Source organism: Myripristis murdjan, chromosome 23 (genome assembly GCF_902150065.1).
Source record: "Myripristis murdjan chromosome 23, fMyrMur1.1, whole genome shotgun sequence".
Lineage (NCBI taxonomy): Eukaryota > Metazoa > Chordata > Actinopteri > Holocentriformes > Holocentridae > Myripristis > Myripristis murdjan.
The window spans coordinates 13,216,699-13,236,858 of record NC_044002.1 but is presented as its reverse complement, the minus strand read 5'-3'; the positions used below and the strand labels follow the sequence as shown (position 1 = coordinate 13,236,858).

The following is a 20,160-nucleotide window of genomic DNA, read 5'->3' as shown; positions in this document are numbered from 1 at the left end:
TAAGAAGGCCCAAGGCCGTTAAGACACTTAAAAACTAATAAAAGAACCTTAAAATCAATCCTGAAACGCACAGGGAGCCAATGCAGTGATTTTAAAACTGGTGTAATATGAGCCCGCTTTCTGGTCCTACCGTACAAAGTGTATATGTAGGAAAATATATTTGATTACAAATATGCAATTCTTTTAATATATTAACTGTGTCAAAGATTCTAAAAATTCAATTTGCAGTTTGCCACTAATTTACACCAGTATGGTGCTTGAGGCTGCCACACTGACGTAGAATAAAGAGGCAGGTGTCTGGGAGTGCAAATACTCACCACACACAAACACACAGTCACAGCAAACCCAACCGCAAATTCATGGTGCCCAGTGCATGTCGTGGCATGCAGTGAAGGGGACCTCACCCAAGTGGCTGACCCGACCAGGCGCTCCCCTATAAAATACTGAAACAGTCAAACTATCAAACAGAGATACAGTAACAGGTATACCAGTGGTTTACAGATGACACCTACGAGAGAAAGAGAAATCTACAATATAGAGCAACATAAATTATATAATTAGACTCCACCTGAACTTCCATAACTGGGAGACTACAACTCCAGCAACAAGGGACAACAAGGGACAGCTGCAGGAACCTCAGCTGAAGGGCATTCAGCCCACTTGCTGCACCAAACTGGAGGCCCAGCAGCTACAGTACACAGCGGGGAGCTCAACCTGGCAACCCACAGCAGCCAAAGAGCCAATGCTGCATGCTGGCTGTCAGACTAGCCCATTTTTTTGTAAATTGGAAAACTGGTTTGTGGTTGGAGCTGCTACCTCAACACACCTACCTACAGGGCCTGCATGTAGGGACAGGCCAGATGTGGGATTCTTTCAAAACCTATTAAGGACCACATTGACCTGCCACATATGCTACTGGTAACTTCCCACACATTAGGCATTTCATTAAACTAGTGACAACTAAATCTGTGCAGCAAATACTAATGTTTCACACATGCACAATATGACATCACACCATCTAATTTGCTAAAATTGAACAGTGTTTTTAATAACATTTTTATGAAGAGTGAAAATTGTTCTGTAGTGACTGATCTTGACACACACACGTCACTTTCCAGACATAAATTGCAGCTACATGCATTTACATAGAAATATACCGAACATTTATGTGTAAGTAGGCCTTTGTGTATGTCTGACTGTCAGTTTTTTTTTTGTTGTTTGTTTGTTTGTTTTTTTGTTTGTTTGTTTGTTTGTTTGTTTTTTAACCAATAAGGATGGTACAGTCTGAGTTACCAGTTGACACCATAGTAAGTATCTGGACTGGGGATACTGTTAGTTGGGTTTGCTTGGTGTAACTGTGAATATGTGAATATGCAAAAGGGTTTTCACACACGTCACACTGACTGACAAGCACAGATTGTGAAATATAAAGCCTTGCCAGACACTGGTCACATAATATTCAGGGCCCTATCTCTATGCTGGCGTAAAGCCGTTGTTAGGCACTAACCCGACCTCAAGCCAGCGAGTTGTAGATTTCCTCGGGTGTTCGTTTGGAGCTTTTTCGCTGGGATGTGCAATTTTGGTGCCACTTTGGGGTTAAACTGGCAATCGCCTTCTCCCAGCAAACGCAGGCCTTACTGAAAGCTGTGTGCACTCTCACTGCTCTGCGCTATTTCAGGGAGTTTGCTGGCCTAGGCGCACTGCGCAGCCCTCTCCAAAATAACACAAACCTCTTCATGCAGGATATTTGTTTGTTTCACGCTGGTATTAGTTCTTCAAGCACAATCGTGGCCTTGCACCTTAAAAATATGATTTCTATTTGATCAAGGCAATACGACATATAATTTGTATCGCGTTAGATTAAGGGTTGTTTTTTATTTCCTACCAGTGTCCGTCCTCCTCAGCTGCTTGTAGGATGTATGACAGCCCTCTCATATGGTTGACTGGCTGATTGATGGCTGACTTTTCATTAGCCATCTGAAGGCTGCAGGACTGGTATTGTTCCATCTAATCTGAGGGAAGTGGTGCCTATATCAAAGCGCCGCGCATTTACGCACGCGTTATCTTATGTGGATGCCTGAATTAAATCTCCTGCAGCCAGTATCAGGCTCTTGCAGAAGTACACGGGTTACTTCGCTTTTGTACACACCAAATTGGATGGCTGTAAATTGATATACTGAATCGTCAGTGCGTATCTTTATCCAAAAACGCCAGGTTGCCCTCTCCTTTCCATTTGGTCTTCCAAAAGTAGCCTGATGTGTTTTTTTTTTTTGTTTGTTTGTTTTTTTTGCAACAGAGAAAGGACCGTGTCTGCTAACAACATGATAAGACAGAGCAGAGGCATGGCTGTGTGTGTGTTTTTTGCAATGATTATGACATTAGTGTTGAAGGAAAGATATTAATATTTCTTAACTTCACTGTTTCCTTCCCTTCCCATCATTGTTGTTGTTGTTATTAGGCTATTATTGTTATTATTGTTAAAGATGCTTACCCAGAACAATGTGTCAAATCACCCGGGCTGCATTTAATTACACAAGGACGTTTGTCTTCATTGGATTGGCAGACGGGAACATAATAAAACATGAGAACTAATTAAAAAAAAAAAAAAAAAAACTGCTCAGGATTTGAGCGTACGCTGCCAAACCAATATAGCCCTCAGCCTTTCCATACCAGGTAATGAATGACAGTTGCTTGCCATCTCAACTGTCTGTGTCAGCTATCATAATCTCACTCAACTCTTTTTGATAATCATGCCAAAAAATCGTCTAGTCCTGTTTTTATTGGCTTAAAGCCATTCTTGGAAAGTCGTGACTTGAGAGTGAGATAAATAAAACAGTAGCCTACGTAAAAAAATAAGAATAATAAATAAATAGAAAGAAAGAAAGAAAGACAGCAATCACAGTTACAATCAATAAGAATTGTCTCAGTGATATTAATGAGGTCAGCTTTTGAAGCATATTCCATGTGTATGGAGCACAGTAATAAAAAGCCGATTTTTCTAGCGCTGTACAAATTTTGTTGACCTGCATGGTGAGCAGGTACGATGGTTACCAGCAGTTCAGTAAAGCAGGGATGAGAGCTGGGGGGGGGGAGCTTTTGTAAAATACCTTTATAAATAAATAAGAATAAATGCCAATCCATTCATTTTATATTGAGAGGTTTGGGGATGTTAAACAGGTAGGCGAAATCATTTTTTAAATGTTCAGACTGCTGCCGAGGAATGTCATTTGTACCAGTGTGAATGGTAATGCTGACTACATCTGGATGAGATTTTATAATATTTGGAACCTTGTTTGCAATGTCCAGTACCTTGGCCACAGGGAAACAGAGAGCGTACACCACATTCTCACATTGCTAATTATCGAGTCGCCGATAATTAGTGTTGCTAGAGGCTTATGGAGATGTGGTGGAGAGGTGGTGTCTGTAGCAGTCCAGTGAGTCACCGCTGGCCACTTACCCCATGTAGCAACAAGGAAATATATTGGTATATAGCCCAAACAATCACAATGTGTTTGTACAATAAAGTCAAAGAGGAAAAATAAAGCCTCAAACTAAATACTTTATTTCTCCACCTTCCAACCTCCTGACATCCCTCCGACTCTAACAAGTGAGTGGGCTGACAGCTCCCACATGTCTATATAATAATATGTGACAGACTGTGTGTCTGTCATGTATTGTTTCGACCATGTTTATCATAACATGGCAGTAACTTCAAACCACGTATGCCTACGAAATGTCACTTTAAAGGTCTACTTCAGCAGTGTTTCCTTGCCAGACACACTCTCTGCCTTGTAAACTATGCCTTTGCTGCTCTCTTCAGTGGTGTAGTTACTGTGTATATAGGTAAATATTGATGATACTGTCTCGCTTCTGTTAGGTATTAATGCCTAAATCTTTAGCAAAATTTAGCAAAAAGAACAAATATCACGTACGTCCCAACTTTAGCACCTGTATAAGGTCAGCTGAACTGAGATACTGACGTGCAAACAGCAGGCAAGTGAAGCTGTTTCTTCAGTTTTGTGTTACTGCTGTGATAATTTTTTTTTTTTTTTTTTTTTTTGAGAGTTTGAGTTTTCTTCTAAAAGTGACTCAAAATAATTAATTGATTATTAAAATATTAGGCAGTTAATTTAATAGTTGAAAATTAATCAATTATTTGACTGATTGTTGCAGCTCTAACTGAAAATGCCATGGACAGCACAATATACTGTATGAGACTTACTCCCATTGTTCCTCTTTCAAGGAAGACAAAGATAGGCAGACAAGTCACAGAAGACTTAAATACTATGTACCATCAAGATTTTTCAAGATTTTCAAGATTTTTTTTTTATTTGTCACATGCATGAATGTAAGTACAGCAGCAGTGAAATGCAAACAACTCCAGCACTGTGCAAGTAAAAAAAATAGATTTAAAAAAAATAAAATAGAAAGTATAAAGTATAAATATACACTCCTATATTCAATTCTATGTACAATACAGGCTACAATAAAAAACAATGAATCCTTATGCGTATAAATTACTCTAATTGTGTACACACCTAGCAGCCACCACTCCAGGCACCCCTGCACACCCACATACATACATACACCCACAAACATGTCCATGTCTATATCCATGTTTTATCTCTACTCTCTATTCCACTCTACTGCTTCAGACAAAATTATTTTGCCTAGAACAGATCTTGAATCTACATGGCACAATGTGGCCCTGCCTCTAGTTAAATAGTCATGTGAGTCCCTAACAAGTATGAAATGATTCTTAAAACACCTCAGCCCATTACGTTGTAAAATCTTATTTTACAAGGTAGGAGTTTGTCCTCACATCTCCTCATGATGTTGCCTGTCTGTTGTGCCATTATTGGGTTTGTTTGTATCGGCACATTTTGACAAGCACTGTGTGAGTATAGTATCATACCAATGCCCAATATCAGTAGTGGAACTGGTACAACATGATATTTTCATTCATTCACTTTCCAAGCTGTTTATCCTCATAAGGGTTGTGGGGGTTCCTGGAGCCTATCCCAGTGCTCATGAGGCAGAAGCCAGGGGAAACACCCTGGACAGGTCACCAGTCCATCACAGGGCAGACAGACAAACAAGCACATTCACACCTAGGAGCAATTTAATATCTCCAATTCACCTATCTTGCACGTTTTTGGATTGTGGGAGGAAACCGTAGCTCCCAGCGGAAACCCACATAAACACGGAGAGAACATGCGAACTCCACACAGAAAGGAACCTGGAATCAAACCCAGGACCTTCTTGCTGTGAAGTGACAGTGCTAACCACTGCACCACCATGCTGCCCATCTCTGATATTCTACCTACCATACCATACCTAATTAGCCTTCACGCTCCCTAGAGAGGACAAGTGGAGCTGCTCCTGGTTTAGTTCATCCGTTTCATCCACATCTTTATGGACTGATCCAGGTCTGTCACCCTGCACAGGTCTGTGGACGTTCTGACCCAGCAGCCTACTCTCAGACATACAGACAGCCAGTCGTGACACAAGCACAATAATTAAAATGCTGATGAGCATGATGGCAGTGCGAAAGGGTAACAAGTGCACACGGTGACCATCTTCATGTATCCGATCTCCTGGCAGGGGCAGGAGTTCAGGAATGCCCAATGAAGGCTCCCCGACCAGCAGTCGCAGCAGGAGTCCCACCACAAGGCCGGCACAGGCCCCGTACTGGTTGACCTGCTCAGACAGGAACATGACACAGACGACCTGGGGAAACATCACTGAATACAGGACATCTGCACTGAGAATCCAAAATATGAGTATGGAAGACATCGTCATGGCCAAGCCTGCCCCAATCAGCCCGACCAGGAGGACTGACACCTTGACCACCACCAGGATTGTTTTCTCTGATGCCTAGAAGAGAGGAAATTGTATGTCAGCCATTATGTTTAATGAACTGTGGATCTCAGTGTTGATTCTTAAAGCCAGTGGGTGGAGGGCTTTGAATGACTAGTCTATAGAAAATTAAGACCAGGAACCCTGGGATGAGTGGTGACAGGGCTTGGGGACTAAGTCAAAAGCAAAAAATAATGTATATCACAGAAGTAAACAATGATATAATATTGTGGTAATACTGTGGCAAATTTTACACACCTGCTTGTGGATGATGTTCTTGTAAATGTTCCGAGCAGTCTGAGAAGCAGCAGACAGGAGGGCAGAGTCAACTGATGACATCACAGCAGCAGCAAGCGCTCCAATACCCACCAGAGAGACAAAGGGTGGGCAAAGATACTGAAGGGCAATGGGCAAGATCATGCCAGCTCTGCCCTGTTCATATGGGCTGGGTACACCAAAGGTGGTCTGGTTCCAATCTGACAGACAAATTAAATCACATCTAATTAAAACACATGCATGTAAATATAAGAAATGCAAATGATTACAACTGAATTTCATATTATATATGTTTAAAGTTAAGCAAGTTAACTTTTTTAATTTAAATTTATTTTTTAAATTTTTTTTCCCCCTATTGCTCTTTGACCAACACAGTGCTTAGCTTAAAGAGAGGAAATGACCATTTAATTTACAACATGTGAAACGTCATTAATGTCCTTAAATGAATGTCCTTACTAAGACAAAATGTAAGAAAATTTAATTCTGTCTATCAGCCAACTGCATTACAGCTTGTGCACTAAAAAATTAACATCCAGACTTTCAATTCTAAACTAGAATAACCTGATGTCATTCTGATTTCTGTTTTTTTTTTTTTTTTTTTTCTTTCCCACAGCAAGTGCTATACCAGTGGAGGCCGCCACTGCTCCAATGAGTATTGAAGGGATGGCAAGGATGATGCAGAAGACTGCTGCAACATAACAGGTGATCTGAGCTTGGGCATCACTGGCTGCGGCAAAGACTCTCTGGTAGAAGGCCTGGTAGCAGAGACCTCCAAGAGCCTTGGAGATGAATAAAGACAAGATTTAATTCATTCATTCATTTTCCAAAAGAGAGTTCATCACCGGGCACACAGACAAAAAAGCACATTCATGCACACGTTCATACTTAGGGGCAATTTAGTGTATTCCAATTCACCTAACTAACTAACAATGTGTTTGGACATTGGGTTTGGATTCGGATTTAATATGTGCAGCAATTGCCCTAAAGGAAAATTCTATTGAACTTGGGCCTTTTTTCCTAGTTTTTGTAACAGAATTTTTTCAATCTTCAACAACAAAATCATCTTCTGCTGCTTAGTTGCTAGTAGTATTAGGCAGTTTCAGAGTGCACAGCTCTAAATATGAAGTAGTGAGTAGTATATGCAGCAAATCCAATGAACACCAGGGGGTTGATTTATCAAGGATTTGCCATGGTTTTATATGCACAAACAAGACAAATAGCACCCATAGCAAATCTCTGACTGTTGTGATGGCGTACACGCTGAATAGCAGTTCAGGCTGTTCTAAATTTGCTCAGAGAGTAAAAACAAATTCTACAAAGAACATTATGAACCCTGTACACACAAACATTATAAACTGGTAAAACTAATTTCAAAAAAGAAAAAAAGCTTAAGGAAGATTCTAATACTGTTGCACAATAGCAACCAAAAAGATTAGAATTCCCCTTTAAAGATACATATGTGACTGCAATGGGGTCTAAATTTATATTACCAGCACCAGCAGGTCATCTATCCAGGGGCCTGTATCGGCCAGCTCCAGTTTGCCAATCCATGGCTCCTGATAGAGTTTGGTGACTGCTGTAACACTGAGGGGAGCAAACGAGGAGCTGGAAAGTATGAAGGGTACACAGAACCACTGTAATAAGAAGTAAGAAATAGATTTATTTAGTACTCCAGTCGAGATCAGTGGGTAGAACATAGAATTACCACCTCTAGGGATATACCAGCCACTCTGCCCTCTGGATGAAAAAAACATTGTTGTGCTCCTGTAAGCCTTGTCAAGGCCCTGAGATCAATCAAAATCTTTTGACCACAATTCTGGTTTCCAAATCTGCATCTTGATGCTTGTCAATGACCTTGTTTCCATCACAAATCAGTTGAGAAATCATTATACGAAATGCTTATTTGTGTTTCTGAGAAACACTTTATGAATGGGTGGGTGTAGGCGTGAAAATAAGAGACATTTAATTTTAATGTCTTGTTACCAAGCCAAGGAGTATGAAGCACAGCTGGATGACATCAGTATAAGCCACAGAGTACAAGCCTCCCAGCAAGGTGTAAAGAATCGCCACAGCAGCAGAAATGACCACAGCCAGCGGAGCCGAAATGTCCATGACCACGCTCACTGTTCCTCCTGTAACCAGCGTCAGAAAGTCAGAGCCAGGTAGACATCATAGTCAGGCTGACATTCTATTTTTTGCTTCACATTTATTTTTAATGCAGTTTTTAATGACAAATGGTTTTTAAGTTTTCATTGCTTCTGTCCTTGAATTATGACAAGTAAAGATGCATTTTGTAGCTAATGTGGCAACCACGTGTTTCTCCAAAAACTACTTTTTTGTGCAGTGCAGGAGGAAACGCAGCTGTGTCTCCACCTGTCCTTTGGCACAGAGTGAGAGTTTCTGCAGCCAGGCTGTGCTCACTGGGAGAATCCAGTCAAAGGTTTTGTGTAGTTTAGGCTTACTATCAATGGTTATGTATGTATGCAAGTTTGCGTTCTGTATTTTGAGTTGAATATGTTTCTAATTTACTCAGGGATTTTATTAATTCATTCCAGTATTTTTCTTATTCTGTTTTTTTGTTTGGTAATGTGCTTTGGCCAGATAAACTGAGTACTGTCTTGGTGCTTTGGCGTGTTTGCTGATGTGAGCTCCAGAATCAGCTGGCAGAAAGGACCCTTTTTCTTTATTTCTTTTGCTTTCTTTTTATTTATATTTTATCAAAGGTATAGGGGAAGCAGCTCCTGCCAAAAGTCCACCTTGTCTCCACTGCTTGTGTTACATTTGACGCATATCATGAAGCTCTGCACCTCCGCACTGCTGTCTACATCAGACGCATTTAGTGAAGCCACTTCCAGCCATGCATGTGTGCAGCAGAAGTATTTACATCATTTTGATTGTATTTACATTTACATCAGGCAAATCACAGGTAATGACGGATAACAAACAACTACAGCAATCATAATTACTACTGCTACCCCCACTACTACTACTACTACTACTCATAAAATAATAATGTACCTGCCTTACCCAATAAACAGTTTTGTCATAGATTGGATGGTAATGATTGAATTACCCCTGTACTGTATGTGTTGCAATAAAGGGTATTTGTGGGGATACAGTGATTCATGACTTCAAAATCATTTGGGAGGGGGAGTAAAAAGGGGCTGCCACAGGCCCCCTGGACCTCATGCTTCTGGTGCTCATGGTCCAAGCATTTATAAAATACATGGACTATGATAAACCACAGATGCTGGCTGCACTGAAACCCAATTTTGGTCATATTAAGACCCCATCTTGTTCCCTGTGTAATGACCTCCTGCCTGACTGCACATGTATCCTGCCTGCCATCACCTGTAAAAAACTTTATTATCTGCCTGCCTGAGTGTCTGCATTTGGGGTCTTTACCTGATTCATGGTGCACACACACAAACAGAGCATGAACTGATATGACTTGAAATTAATAAAAGTTCACATGCTAAGGGAGGTAGAGATTGTCAATTATTGCTGACACACAAAACAGATGTGGTTAAGAACTTGGTTACTAACCCAATCCGCCAAGCACGCATGCTGCCCAGAGGATATCCGAGATGAGAAAGGGGATGAAGAGAATGGCAGCCACAGTGTTGCCATATTTCTCTTGGAAGAGATCTGTGATGGTGACATACTTCTTCACCCGAACTTTTTTGACAAAGAACAGCGCTCCTGAGGTCACACAGGTGGAAAGAAACATTTTAGTCTCACAGGTTTCTTACCTTTGAGAAGGCATGTCATTGTAGCATAAAATCAGGTTGCTTCTATTTCAGAGGCAAATATCTAAGACAACCAAAACAACACTATTCTAAGAGAATCAAGTACACAAATTGTGCAGAGCAGGTCATGTACCGTAAGCATGGACCACAGCAGAAATAATCATTCAGTCGAATCATCAGCACTATCAGTTCAACAGTACCATATTTCAGCTGGACATTAAACTTCAGGTAACAGACTCACCAATAATCAGGTTGAGGAAAAACGCAGGTGGTCCAGTGGCCCAGGCCAAGCCCCTCGTAGGATTGTAGATTACTTCAGCGCTACCCAAAATGTAGCCTCCTCCCACCCAAGTGGCTGCAAAAAGATTGAACACAGAAGCACTCAGTGAAAAAGATGCTCAGTTTTGTCAATGATGGAACTATTTTCCGCTGTAGATGTGCTGCTGTATCACCCTGCAGGTTGAATATGGAGCTGGTGTGCCACTGAGTGGTGATACATTGGCAGTGCTGTGGCAGAAAATAGTTCTGCCATTTTAGTTTTAGTTTGGTGTTGTTGTGCATCCTTCATTTTGAAGCAGCACATTCCCACTGAAGCTCTCATTCTTGTGACAGGGAGGGAGTTAATGGACCATATTTGGTGGATGTGTTACATGGAGCAGCAAATGCCAAGTGCAGAGACAAAGACAGCATAAAATAGCTGGGATCAAACAGAGCGTATGGCATACGACGGGATGAGAATTACAATATCGGGACGTTTAGACACGTGAGGGAAGTAAAGTGAGAGAAGCTTTGGGCAGGTGAGAAGTGGGTGTTTGTTTGTTGAAGATGTGAATAGAGTCCCTTTGGCTGAGGTGCAAACTAACCCCACAGAAGAGAAGAGCAATGCCTTCAAGCGAGGAGAGGAGACAAGCAGATGAGGAGCACAGGTTCATAATGATGGATGAGTTCAGCCACATATGAAGAGGTCAAGTGCCTTAAACATGAGGAGGAGAATTTTGAAGAAGACATGTTGAGGTGCAGGCCAGTGAAGGTTTTTGATTTCTGTTGAATTCTGTTGAAGTGTCATTTCCCAGGCAAATGTCTCAATGATATTTACCTAATAAAAACTTATGTAATAAGAAAAGGTAAAAGACAGGAAAGGAAACAAGCTCCACTGATGGAATGAAAGTGAATTTAAATAATCTATTAGTATATATACAGTATCAATAGTTTTCAAGATAAAAGCAGCTGAAACAGATGCTGTTTTAAAAGTAGCTGTACATTCACCCCATGTCACCCTTAAAATTCAACTACATCTGACGTTATGATGGCAGTAATGACTGTTAATGGCATTATTTTTGTACCTGTCATAGTAAAGATGCTGACCCAGATGTTGAGGTCCCGTCCTCCAACCATGGCAACCTCACTCTGGTTCCCAGTGCACTTCTTCTCCTCTCGTTTGGACTTCCTGGACGCCCACACGCCCATGCCCAGTACAGCCAGGTAAAACACTCCCATGGACACCAGTCCTAGCCAGTTCACTGCCATTTTCAGGGTTTGCTGGAATAGGCCACACATAACACACAAAACTGTTTCAATTTTTCTTGGCTTTTTTCGCCGAGATGTGTTGACAATAGAGGTCTTCACAGGTCCTCCCAAACACTAAGACCCCCAGACCCGTCCCGTGACCCGAACAGGTTTGGATCCAAGATTTATACAGTCAGTCGTCAGTTGAGTCCTGTTCTATCGCCACAGGTCCTGGGTCTGTTTGACATTATGGGTAATACCTAAGTGGATAGAAGTGCTGTGTGTGTGTGTGTGTGTGTGTGTGTGTGTGTGTGTGTGTGTGTGTGTGTGTGTGTGTGTGTTGTAACTAGAGTTGAGCCGGATACTCGGCTGAAAGGAGTATCCGGTACGGATAAAGCACCTTTGACGAGTATGAGTATTATTCGAGTAATATGAGTCAATATCTGTGCTCGTGATGAACAGTGATGGGAATAACGGCGTTAAAATAAACAGCGTTACTAACGGCATTATTGTTTTCAGTGACGGGTAAACTAACTAATTACTATTTCCATAGTTACAACGCCGTTACCTTTACCCACATACGTTACTGGCGCGTTACTGAAGCTACCTGTTGAAGCCGACTTGGCTCCAGGCACCCGGGGCCTATTCCATCAAGCTGGCTAACGGGATAGCCTGGCTTATTTCGATGAGTCTCGCTAATTTAAGTGGGAGTTCCGTTCCATCAAAGTGGCTTATATGAGTTGCAGCTCAGTAACCATGGTAACTTAGTCAGCAGAACTAGCCTGCTCCGTGGCAGGCTTACGGTCAAGCTTAGCTCAGCTGCTGTCAGAGAATGTCCGACGGACGCAAACAGACCCCCAAATGACGGCTCCGTCACGTCTATATTGTTGCCCCGGCATCACATATTCAATTTAATTAAGTTCAAATTTAATTATGTAGCACCACGTCCGTGTTCGGAAATATAAATTCAGACTTAGCCTATTTCCCACAATGTGACCAAGCATGAATGTACGTGTTTACTTAATAAAAATAAACCTAATGAAAATCATGTGTTATCACTGTCAGTCTCCGAAATCAACCGAATAAACAATCAATTACTCAATCAAATTTTATTCATATAGCACAAGTCATACATCAAATGCAACAACAAGCGTTGAACATAAAAGGGTTGAAAAGAACATGAGGTTAAATAAAAAAAGACGTCTTATTTTATTTCCCACCCGCAATTTGCGATGACCCGCCTCTATTCTGCCCGAAGCCAATAGATTAGTTGACATAGGTGAGGGACGTAAGAACACATATTTCAGTTAATCCCAATTGGATTCATGGTCATCCCACTTTTTGAATGATCCCTTTATATTTGGATTTTTACATGTAGCCTACCTATAATTTCATATGTAGTAAATTCCTAAGTTTTGAAATCATTTAGCCTATTAACCATTAAAAAAAACAACAAAACAAACTCAATAATCATCATTTTGTTCAAGCTGTGAAGACAAAGAATGAAAGCATTAAATACAGTCCAAACCATGGCTTTCTGTTGTGTTTAAATTTATAGGCTAGCCTACTTAGCCTACTTCCTTCTCCAGTTTTTTGATTTCCATATCCCGACGGTGTCGCGCCGGTCAACAATTCTGCTTCCGGCGCCCCCCTGGCCACTAGCGGCGCCCCTCCAGCAGATGGCGGCCTAGGCAATTGCCTATACCGCCTATGCCAAAACCCGGCCCTGTTTGTGATGATTTCTCTATATTCTTCATATAGTTCCATCAGCAGTGTCTGCTCCGCCGCTGAAAATGTCGAGGCTCTCCTTTTCTCCTCCTTTTGAGGCAGTTGTACGTTCGTTTCGACAATCGACTGTTCTGGGCTGCTTATGTGCCCCGTGAACGCGCGCACTTGAGGCTTGTTCAGATGTGGCTAGAATTAGCGCTGACTTGACGCGGCTGAATCGCGTTAGTGGAACGGGTTGAGGCTTTAGTGAAAGTTGACGCTAATTCAAGCCAGGCTATATCACGTAAGCGCAGCTTTCTTTAGCTGCTTTCATGGAATAGCCCCCCGGCCACAGGAGCTGCAAAGGTGTTTTGTTTTGTTTTTCCTTTGGTGAGGGAGGAGGGGAGGGGCGAGACAAGCGCATAAGTGGTGGTGATTGGCCAAAGTAGATTTCATGGTAAGCCAATCAGAGGCAGTGTTCGGTTTACACACAAACCACACACTCGGACAGCAGCCACACACACACACTCCAACTATCAGAGGTAGGTTGCAGCAATGGTCTGGAGCTTTCAGAGGGAAAGTTGGCGTTTTCAAAGTGGAAGTACAGACACTACTTTAGTCTCCTTGAGGTAAAAGGCAAGAACGTACATGTTAAGTGTACATTATGTCTCGGAGCGAAGTGTTTGTCCACGTCCGTCTGTCTATGCTGTTCTACTATGCAACTGCCTTGTGAAACCCTCTCAGAAAAAAATCCAAATTCTTAGACATATTTACACTTAAAAAAAAAAAAAAAAAAAAGTAACGCAATAGTTACTTTCCCTGGTAACTAGTTACTTTTATAGTGGAGTAATTCAGTTATTAACTCAGTTACTTTTCGGGAGAAGTAACTAGTAACTATAACTAATTACATTTTTAAAGTAATGTGCACAACACTGGTGATGAATGAAAATCCTCATTGGGTAGCTGACTGTGCCCACGTTGTGTGATAGGCCAGTCGCACACAGCGCCCCTCCCCTACACATACACACACAGCTGCGTGCCGCTCACACACATGTGCCCCGCGTTCCAATACCCATACTACCATACTATTTAGTAGGGAAAAAAGATTAAGTATGTCCCAATAAATAGTATGTCAGATGCAGTATGCCAAGAGTGCCAGGATGTTCTACTACATCCGGCCAGATTTCGCAGTATGCATTTTCAGCATGCTGCTCTGGCCATTCTGACCCACAATCCTATGCGCAGCGGACGTTACGTCACACTGACTGAGTTGCGTGTACAAGCCATGTCCACATATGGACGACAACAAAACACACATATCGCACAAAACTCGCTCGGGTACAGCAGCAGTGACAGGAAGACAGCAGATCAGAAATATGACAGACGACAGTACAGTATGAAACAGCACCGGCATTTGACAACAACATTCAAATGTGGCACTATGCTTTAACTGAGTGTATTGCTGTGTGCAGGCATCCACGCGTATGTATGTATGTGTGTTTATGTATGTGTGGTCTTGGCAGATTGCTGAACTGAATTGCCCTTTGGGGATTAATAAAGTAATCTACTCTAATCTAATCTATGGACGGTGGCGGAAGTGAGCAAGAGGGTCGGACTTCAGGGACAATGTGTGTAGTGTGTCCCAATAGTATGCATTCGCATGCATATTTCATACTAAACTACATACTTTGTAAGGGCAGCTGCAGTACATACTAAAAGTAAAAAGTATAAGTATGCGATTTGGAACGCAGGGATGCAACTCTCTGTCACTCACTCAGGTGTGACAGCTCACCTGGCGTCTCTCTTCAGTAGCGGTCAGGTGTTTTTCTCTGCTGAACACACAAAGTATATTATTATTTTTAATTTATTTTAGCTGCATGCACTGAGAGACACTTTCTCGCTGTAGTTCATAAAAAATAAATGTAGTAGTATAAATATTACAAATTAAGCTTTATATACATACATATACATATATATATATATATAGAGAGAGAGAGAGAGAGAGAGAGAGAGATCTATAGATATATCTATATAGATAGATAGATAGATAGATAGATAGATAGATAGACAGCTTCTGATTTAAGCCACACCCACTTCCGGTTTATGGCCCGCCCTCTCCAACTACGGCTACGGCTACGGCTACGGATAAAGATACGGATAATGTAGATGATTGAACAGATACAGATACAGATACAGATAGTGGTGTACTCACTCATCCCTAATTGTAACTGTCAATATTGTACTGTTACAAGTAGATCGGATTCACCATGCTGTTTCAATCAACAAGAGAGGAATAACAGAAAACCTGGAGGTGTTTCACCAGCTTTCTTGCCAAGAAGGATGGATTGTATGTGTCACCACCAGGGAGAAGGCTAACGTTACATCAGGCAAGACACCAAGTTTTGTTCTGACAGCTTGTAAATTAACTTGTTAACTGTGGGAAGTTTCTTGCTGGACCTATGGATGGTGGGAGGCCTGAGGTCTGGACCCGACAGGGCTGGATCAAGCTGAGTGGACTTTGGACCCTTTGGAGTGGAGTGGTGGGAGTGGATTCGGCTGAGGTGATTGGAGCTTTTGGTGTCTTAACCAGTCACACAAGTTCCTGCTAAATTAGGGGCAGGATTGGGTCCCCCCTCCTGCAGGGGTGGGCGCCCAAATCTTGCATTCCCTTGTCTTAGAGCAAGACGATCTAACTTCATTTCACAATGGAGAGACTTTGTGAGAGAAATATAAAGAACTAGGGGGACAAAAACTTCTAAATGGATGACAGCCTTGGTCACTAGGTACTTTGCAGATTCTGATTAACAATGCAAAATATAATCAATAAATAAGTTATGATATTATTATTATTAAATCAATTAAAAAAACATTACCGGTCTTTTCTTGTTGTATTATAATCTCAAAACACTTTCTTTTTCTTCAGTAGCCATGGAAACATGGCTAGTGATGGAACATGGCTATTGAAGCTTACCAATGAGAGCAAAACAATGCAAAATCTACAACTGTAGTCCTGAGGTTACCATGTAACAACAGCTTCCTTTTTATGTGCAATAAAGTGACAACAAAACAAGTCTTAAACAATACAAAACATGTCTAACAACAACAACAATAATAATGAATAAAAAAAGAATAAAAATTCTCAGTAAAAAGAAAGAAAGAAAGAAAGAATACTAACAATAACAACAGCGACAATAGTAATGGTGCTCAGTGGTCCTTGTGATGGTGTTAAATAAAATTATAGGAGCAGGTGGTTTGTGTTTCCCATTTCAAGGTGTACATGAAGTGCACCAGATTCCAAGATAATAAATATCCAAATAATTAAAACCAGTTAAAGACGTGCTGGCTGCCAGTGAGCTGCTGCTGAAGCACTCCAGAGACAAAATACACACAAGCTCTTCTTTCTTAACCTCTCTCTCAAACCTGCGACAAACATGAGCACTCACCTGCAGTGGAACTGATCTCCTGAAATTTACTGGAATTTCAGAGCCGAGGTTGTCTTTGGCTCACATGTAGTCCCACCTCCCTGTTACGGCCCCACATGCATAAATAATAATATGTGGGTGCGGTTACCCCAGCAAATAGTTAATGGTGGTGAGTAAGAATTTGGGATAAGACCAAGAGGAAACTGTGAGAAAAGACTACTCAAGAATGCACTCAGACTAATCCTAACTGATTTGAATACATTATAGTTTCAACCACACCTCCAGAAAAACCAGGTCCATGAACTACTCACACCTCGGTCCAGCTACTGGAATCCTAGACGTGTGAGTTTCTTTTTCCATATCACTTTTCCTATTCTTCTGAAAAGGGCTTGATAAAAGATCATAATTCACAAACCCTGTGGAAATTATATGGTCTCTCAAGTCTGTTCAAAAACCTTGTTTGTTTGTTTTTTCTTATTTATGTTTGTTTAAATTATTTTCATTGTTTAGCCCAATGATCAAGCAATTTGCCCTACTTGACCACGCTTTTGGAATAATTTAATAAACGAATAAATGAATAAATTGACTAATTTTGTGACCCTAGAGGAGGAGACTTACTGACTGCACCACTGGGCTTTTTTCACACACCTTATCACAACTTGGTTGGTTTAAACTTCAAACATGTAGAAACCAAAAAATAAATAAATGGCAGGGGGACACATCGTACAGGCCGCCAGTCCATCACAGGCAGACACACACACACACACACACAAATAGATACACTCACACACACATTCACACCTTGGGACAATTAAGTATCTCCAGTCGACCTGTTTTGTATGTGTTTGGATTGTGGGAGGAAACCAGAGCTCCTGGTAAAAACCCATACAGACACGGGGAGAGAAAGCAAATTCCACACAGGAAAACTTTTCTGCTGCCTATAATGCTCAGGTTTTCTTTTTGTCACAGTAATAGAGGTGTTCTATATTTGGCACTGAGCTCATAGTTAGTGCTGCTGTTGTACTGGACTGCATTTTATTGAGAGCTGTTTCTGATATTCTGTCCCCCATCATTGTACATAAATAGGGAGGACAAAAAAATTGGAAACACCTCTCAATATAATGTAGTCCAGTCCAAGACCTCTGCAAACTACAACTTCAGTAATAAACATATAACTAAATTGACACATTCTCCACAATGTCAGCAAAAACTGAACATTATAAACTTTCCTAAAAGGTAAAATTTATGGCAGAGCTGTTGCATTGAACTGCATTAGATTTTGCAGGTGGACCTGATAAAAAAAAAAAAAAAAAAGGCCACTGAGCAAAGATGTTTGCTGGTTTTGCATATTTTGAAAAATATGGAGAAACAAACTTTGGGGTGAGCTGCAGCGAGGCAAACCTTTATCACATGAAGTGCTGCAAAAAGTTCAGCTCTGTAAGACATACAGGAATTTTTGTTGTTGTTGTTGAAGTTTGAATTGTGAAATGTCTATTCCTTGTAATGCCATGCTCACATCAATCAATCATTACACATTTTCATGCACTGACTAAGTCATGACCACAGATTGTGCAAACCGAAACTGGTACAAATCCATGCAGTTGTTTACAATGTTGATGTCTGATGCACTTCAGCAAGTGTAGATAAGTAGATAAGAAAAGTAGGTATCACATTACTGTTTTCCAGTTTATGCATTGGCAAAACAAAAAAAAAAATCCATCATATCAACTTTTATGATCGAACTGGCTAACAGGAACTTGTAAGATATGTTCCACAACATTATTGAGTAAAACGAGACTCAATTAGATTATTCTATTGTCCATGCAATAAACACACACTTTCACCATATATGTTCTGCAGTGTTACAAACTAAAACTTATACTGTATAAGAAAGCAATCAGCAATGTTTTAATCACATTTAATCGTTTGACACATCCTCTCATCAAAATGGATGTTCCCCTTCCCCATGCAGTAAAAACAAACTTGTAATATATGTTCCATTGTGTTACTAACCAAAGCATGACATTTCATTGAATAAACTAGAAGAAAGTACAGCATAATGACATGGTAGTTAAATTGCACTAAAAAAAAGTGTGCTTGTGATGTGAAGATCATAAAATAAATATGATAATACCAACGCAAAGCTGAAATTGTTGTTACCATGTAAATATAACTATTAAACTATAAAAATAAACTATTAAAAATATTAAGCTGGGTTCAAAAAGACAGACAGGAGGGTTAAACTTAGGTGTTTAACTGCTGTGGTTCAGTGTTTTTATGGTTATGGTTTTGTCATGTTTTTGTATTTTTAATGGAAATCCGTTCTGCAAACCAAATTGAATTTAACAGCAGTTCTTCTGTCCTAATCTGATGTCACACTAGGCAGAGCTGTGATCAACCACCTGTGACCAGTCACAGTCTCAAGTCTCAAGTCACAAGTTGTGGTTTCTGGTAGCACTGCTGGTAACCTAGTAACCATGGCTGCCTTGTAACCGGACCCACAGCAGATTGGGCCAGCAGATCGAGCCATGTAAAAGCCATTTTCAAGATCCAGTTTTGCACACATACAGCACTTCTCATGTTTTACCTTTTTTTGGTAAATGAAAGGATGAAACAATGTCGACTCTACTTTGAAACGAAGCTTTGCTGTTCATCTTTGCGGTGACTCAGACTCCACTCTGCTGGACTCTATTGGAATTAAAAATGATTTCTACCTGACCGGTGGATGACTGATGCACATACACTTGTGAGCTGGTTTTTATACAATTCAGTGGTAAGAAAGGAGACAGACTGTTGCAATATATCAAGATATTTTTTTTAAAAGACAGTGTGTGGTTGGCTCCTTTGCATCCTCTTTCAAGTTTTATCAAAGGAAACAGAGAAGACACCTGAGAGAGGGATTCAGCAGAGGCACATGTGCTGTCGCATGTTGTGATCAATATACTACTACTACTAATAATAATAACAGTCACACATGCACACCTTCAGCCAGCAGTATCCGTGCTGATCTGTGTGTGACAGTTGCAATGCCTTCTACAAATTTCAAGGCTGGTGGGCAGTTGTTTGTTTGGTATGAGATTTTCACAACAGGCAGGTGGAATCAGTGAAGTGTGTGGCTATGCTTTAGCACTGCTATGCATGGAATAAGTGCATAGTGTCCGAGTCATGTAGTGATTACATTCTGGCTGTCTGAGGGGATAAAAATGCAAACTGGTATTCATACTTTAACAAGATAACTATGATGTCTGAGAATTGTCCATCTTTCTTCAGGACTGTGTTTCTTCACAAGTGAAGCAAATAGAGAAAAAGACAGAACACAGAAAATAGTGTGTGAGTGTGTGTGTGTGTGTGTGTGTGTGTGGTATAAGCTGGAATGCCAACTTGTTGAAACGATATGGATGTCTTCCCAGACAAACCTTTAGTTCCATTCAACCAAAGGTGCGTCCTGCCATGTAAACCCCTCAGCTTTTCCCTCTTTCTGTTGCTGCTGCTGGGGAATGTGTTGCAGAACCAAAGTTTAGTCCCATCACTACATTGTCCCAAAATTACAGCACTTGACAGCATACCTAACTACACATCCCGAGCAGGGTCACCTTTTGTTTTCAAGCTCCCCTTCTTTGCATCTCTGGGACGCATGCAGC

At 40.9% G+C, this 20,160-nt stretch overlaps 1 protein-coding gene across 1 annotated transcript in view; it reads right to left on the bottom strand.

The window, feature by feature from the left end:
* The window catches only part of LOC115355651 (high-affinity choline transporter 1-like), a 30,165-nt gene that overhangs the window by 9,026 nt on the left and 979 nt on the right, over positions 1–20,160 (bottom strand). Inside the window, exons 2-9 of the mRNA XM_030046508.1 lie at positions 11,228–11,423; positions 10,126–10,239; positions 9,682–9,837; positions 8,119–8,267; positions 7,626–7,769; positions 6,761–6,914; positions 6,118–6,335; positions 5,358–5,877 (exon numbers count right to left, since the gene is read on the bottom strand). Of these exons, the coding sequence (XP_029902368.1) occupies positions 5,358–5,877; positions 6,118–6,335; positions 6,761–6,914; positions 7,626–7,769; positions 8,119–8,267; positions 9,682–9,837; positions 10,126–10,239; positions 11,228–11,411 (1,639 nt within the window). The 5' untranslated portion in view covers positions 11,412–11,423. The remainder of the gene's footprint in view (positions 1–5,357; positions 5,878–6,117; positions 6,336–6,760; positions 6,915–7,625; positions 7,770–8,118; positions 8,268–9,681; positions 9,838–10,125; positions 10,240–11,227; positions 11,424–20,160) is intronic.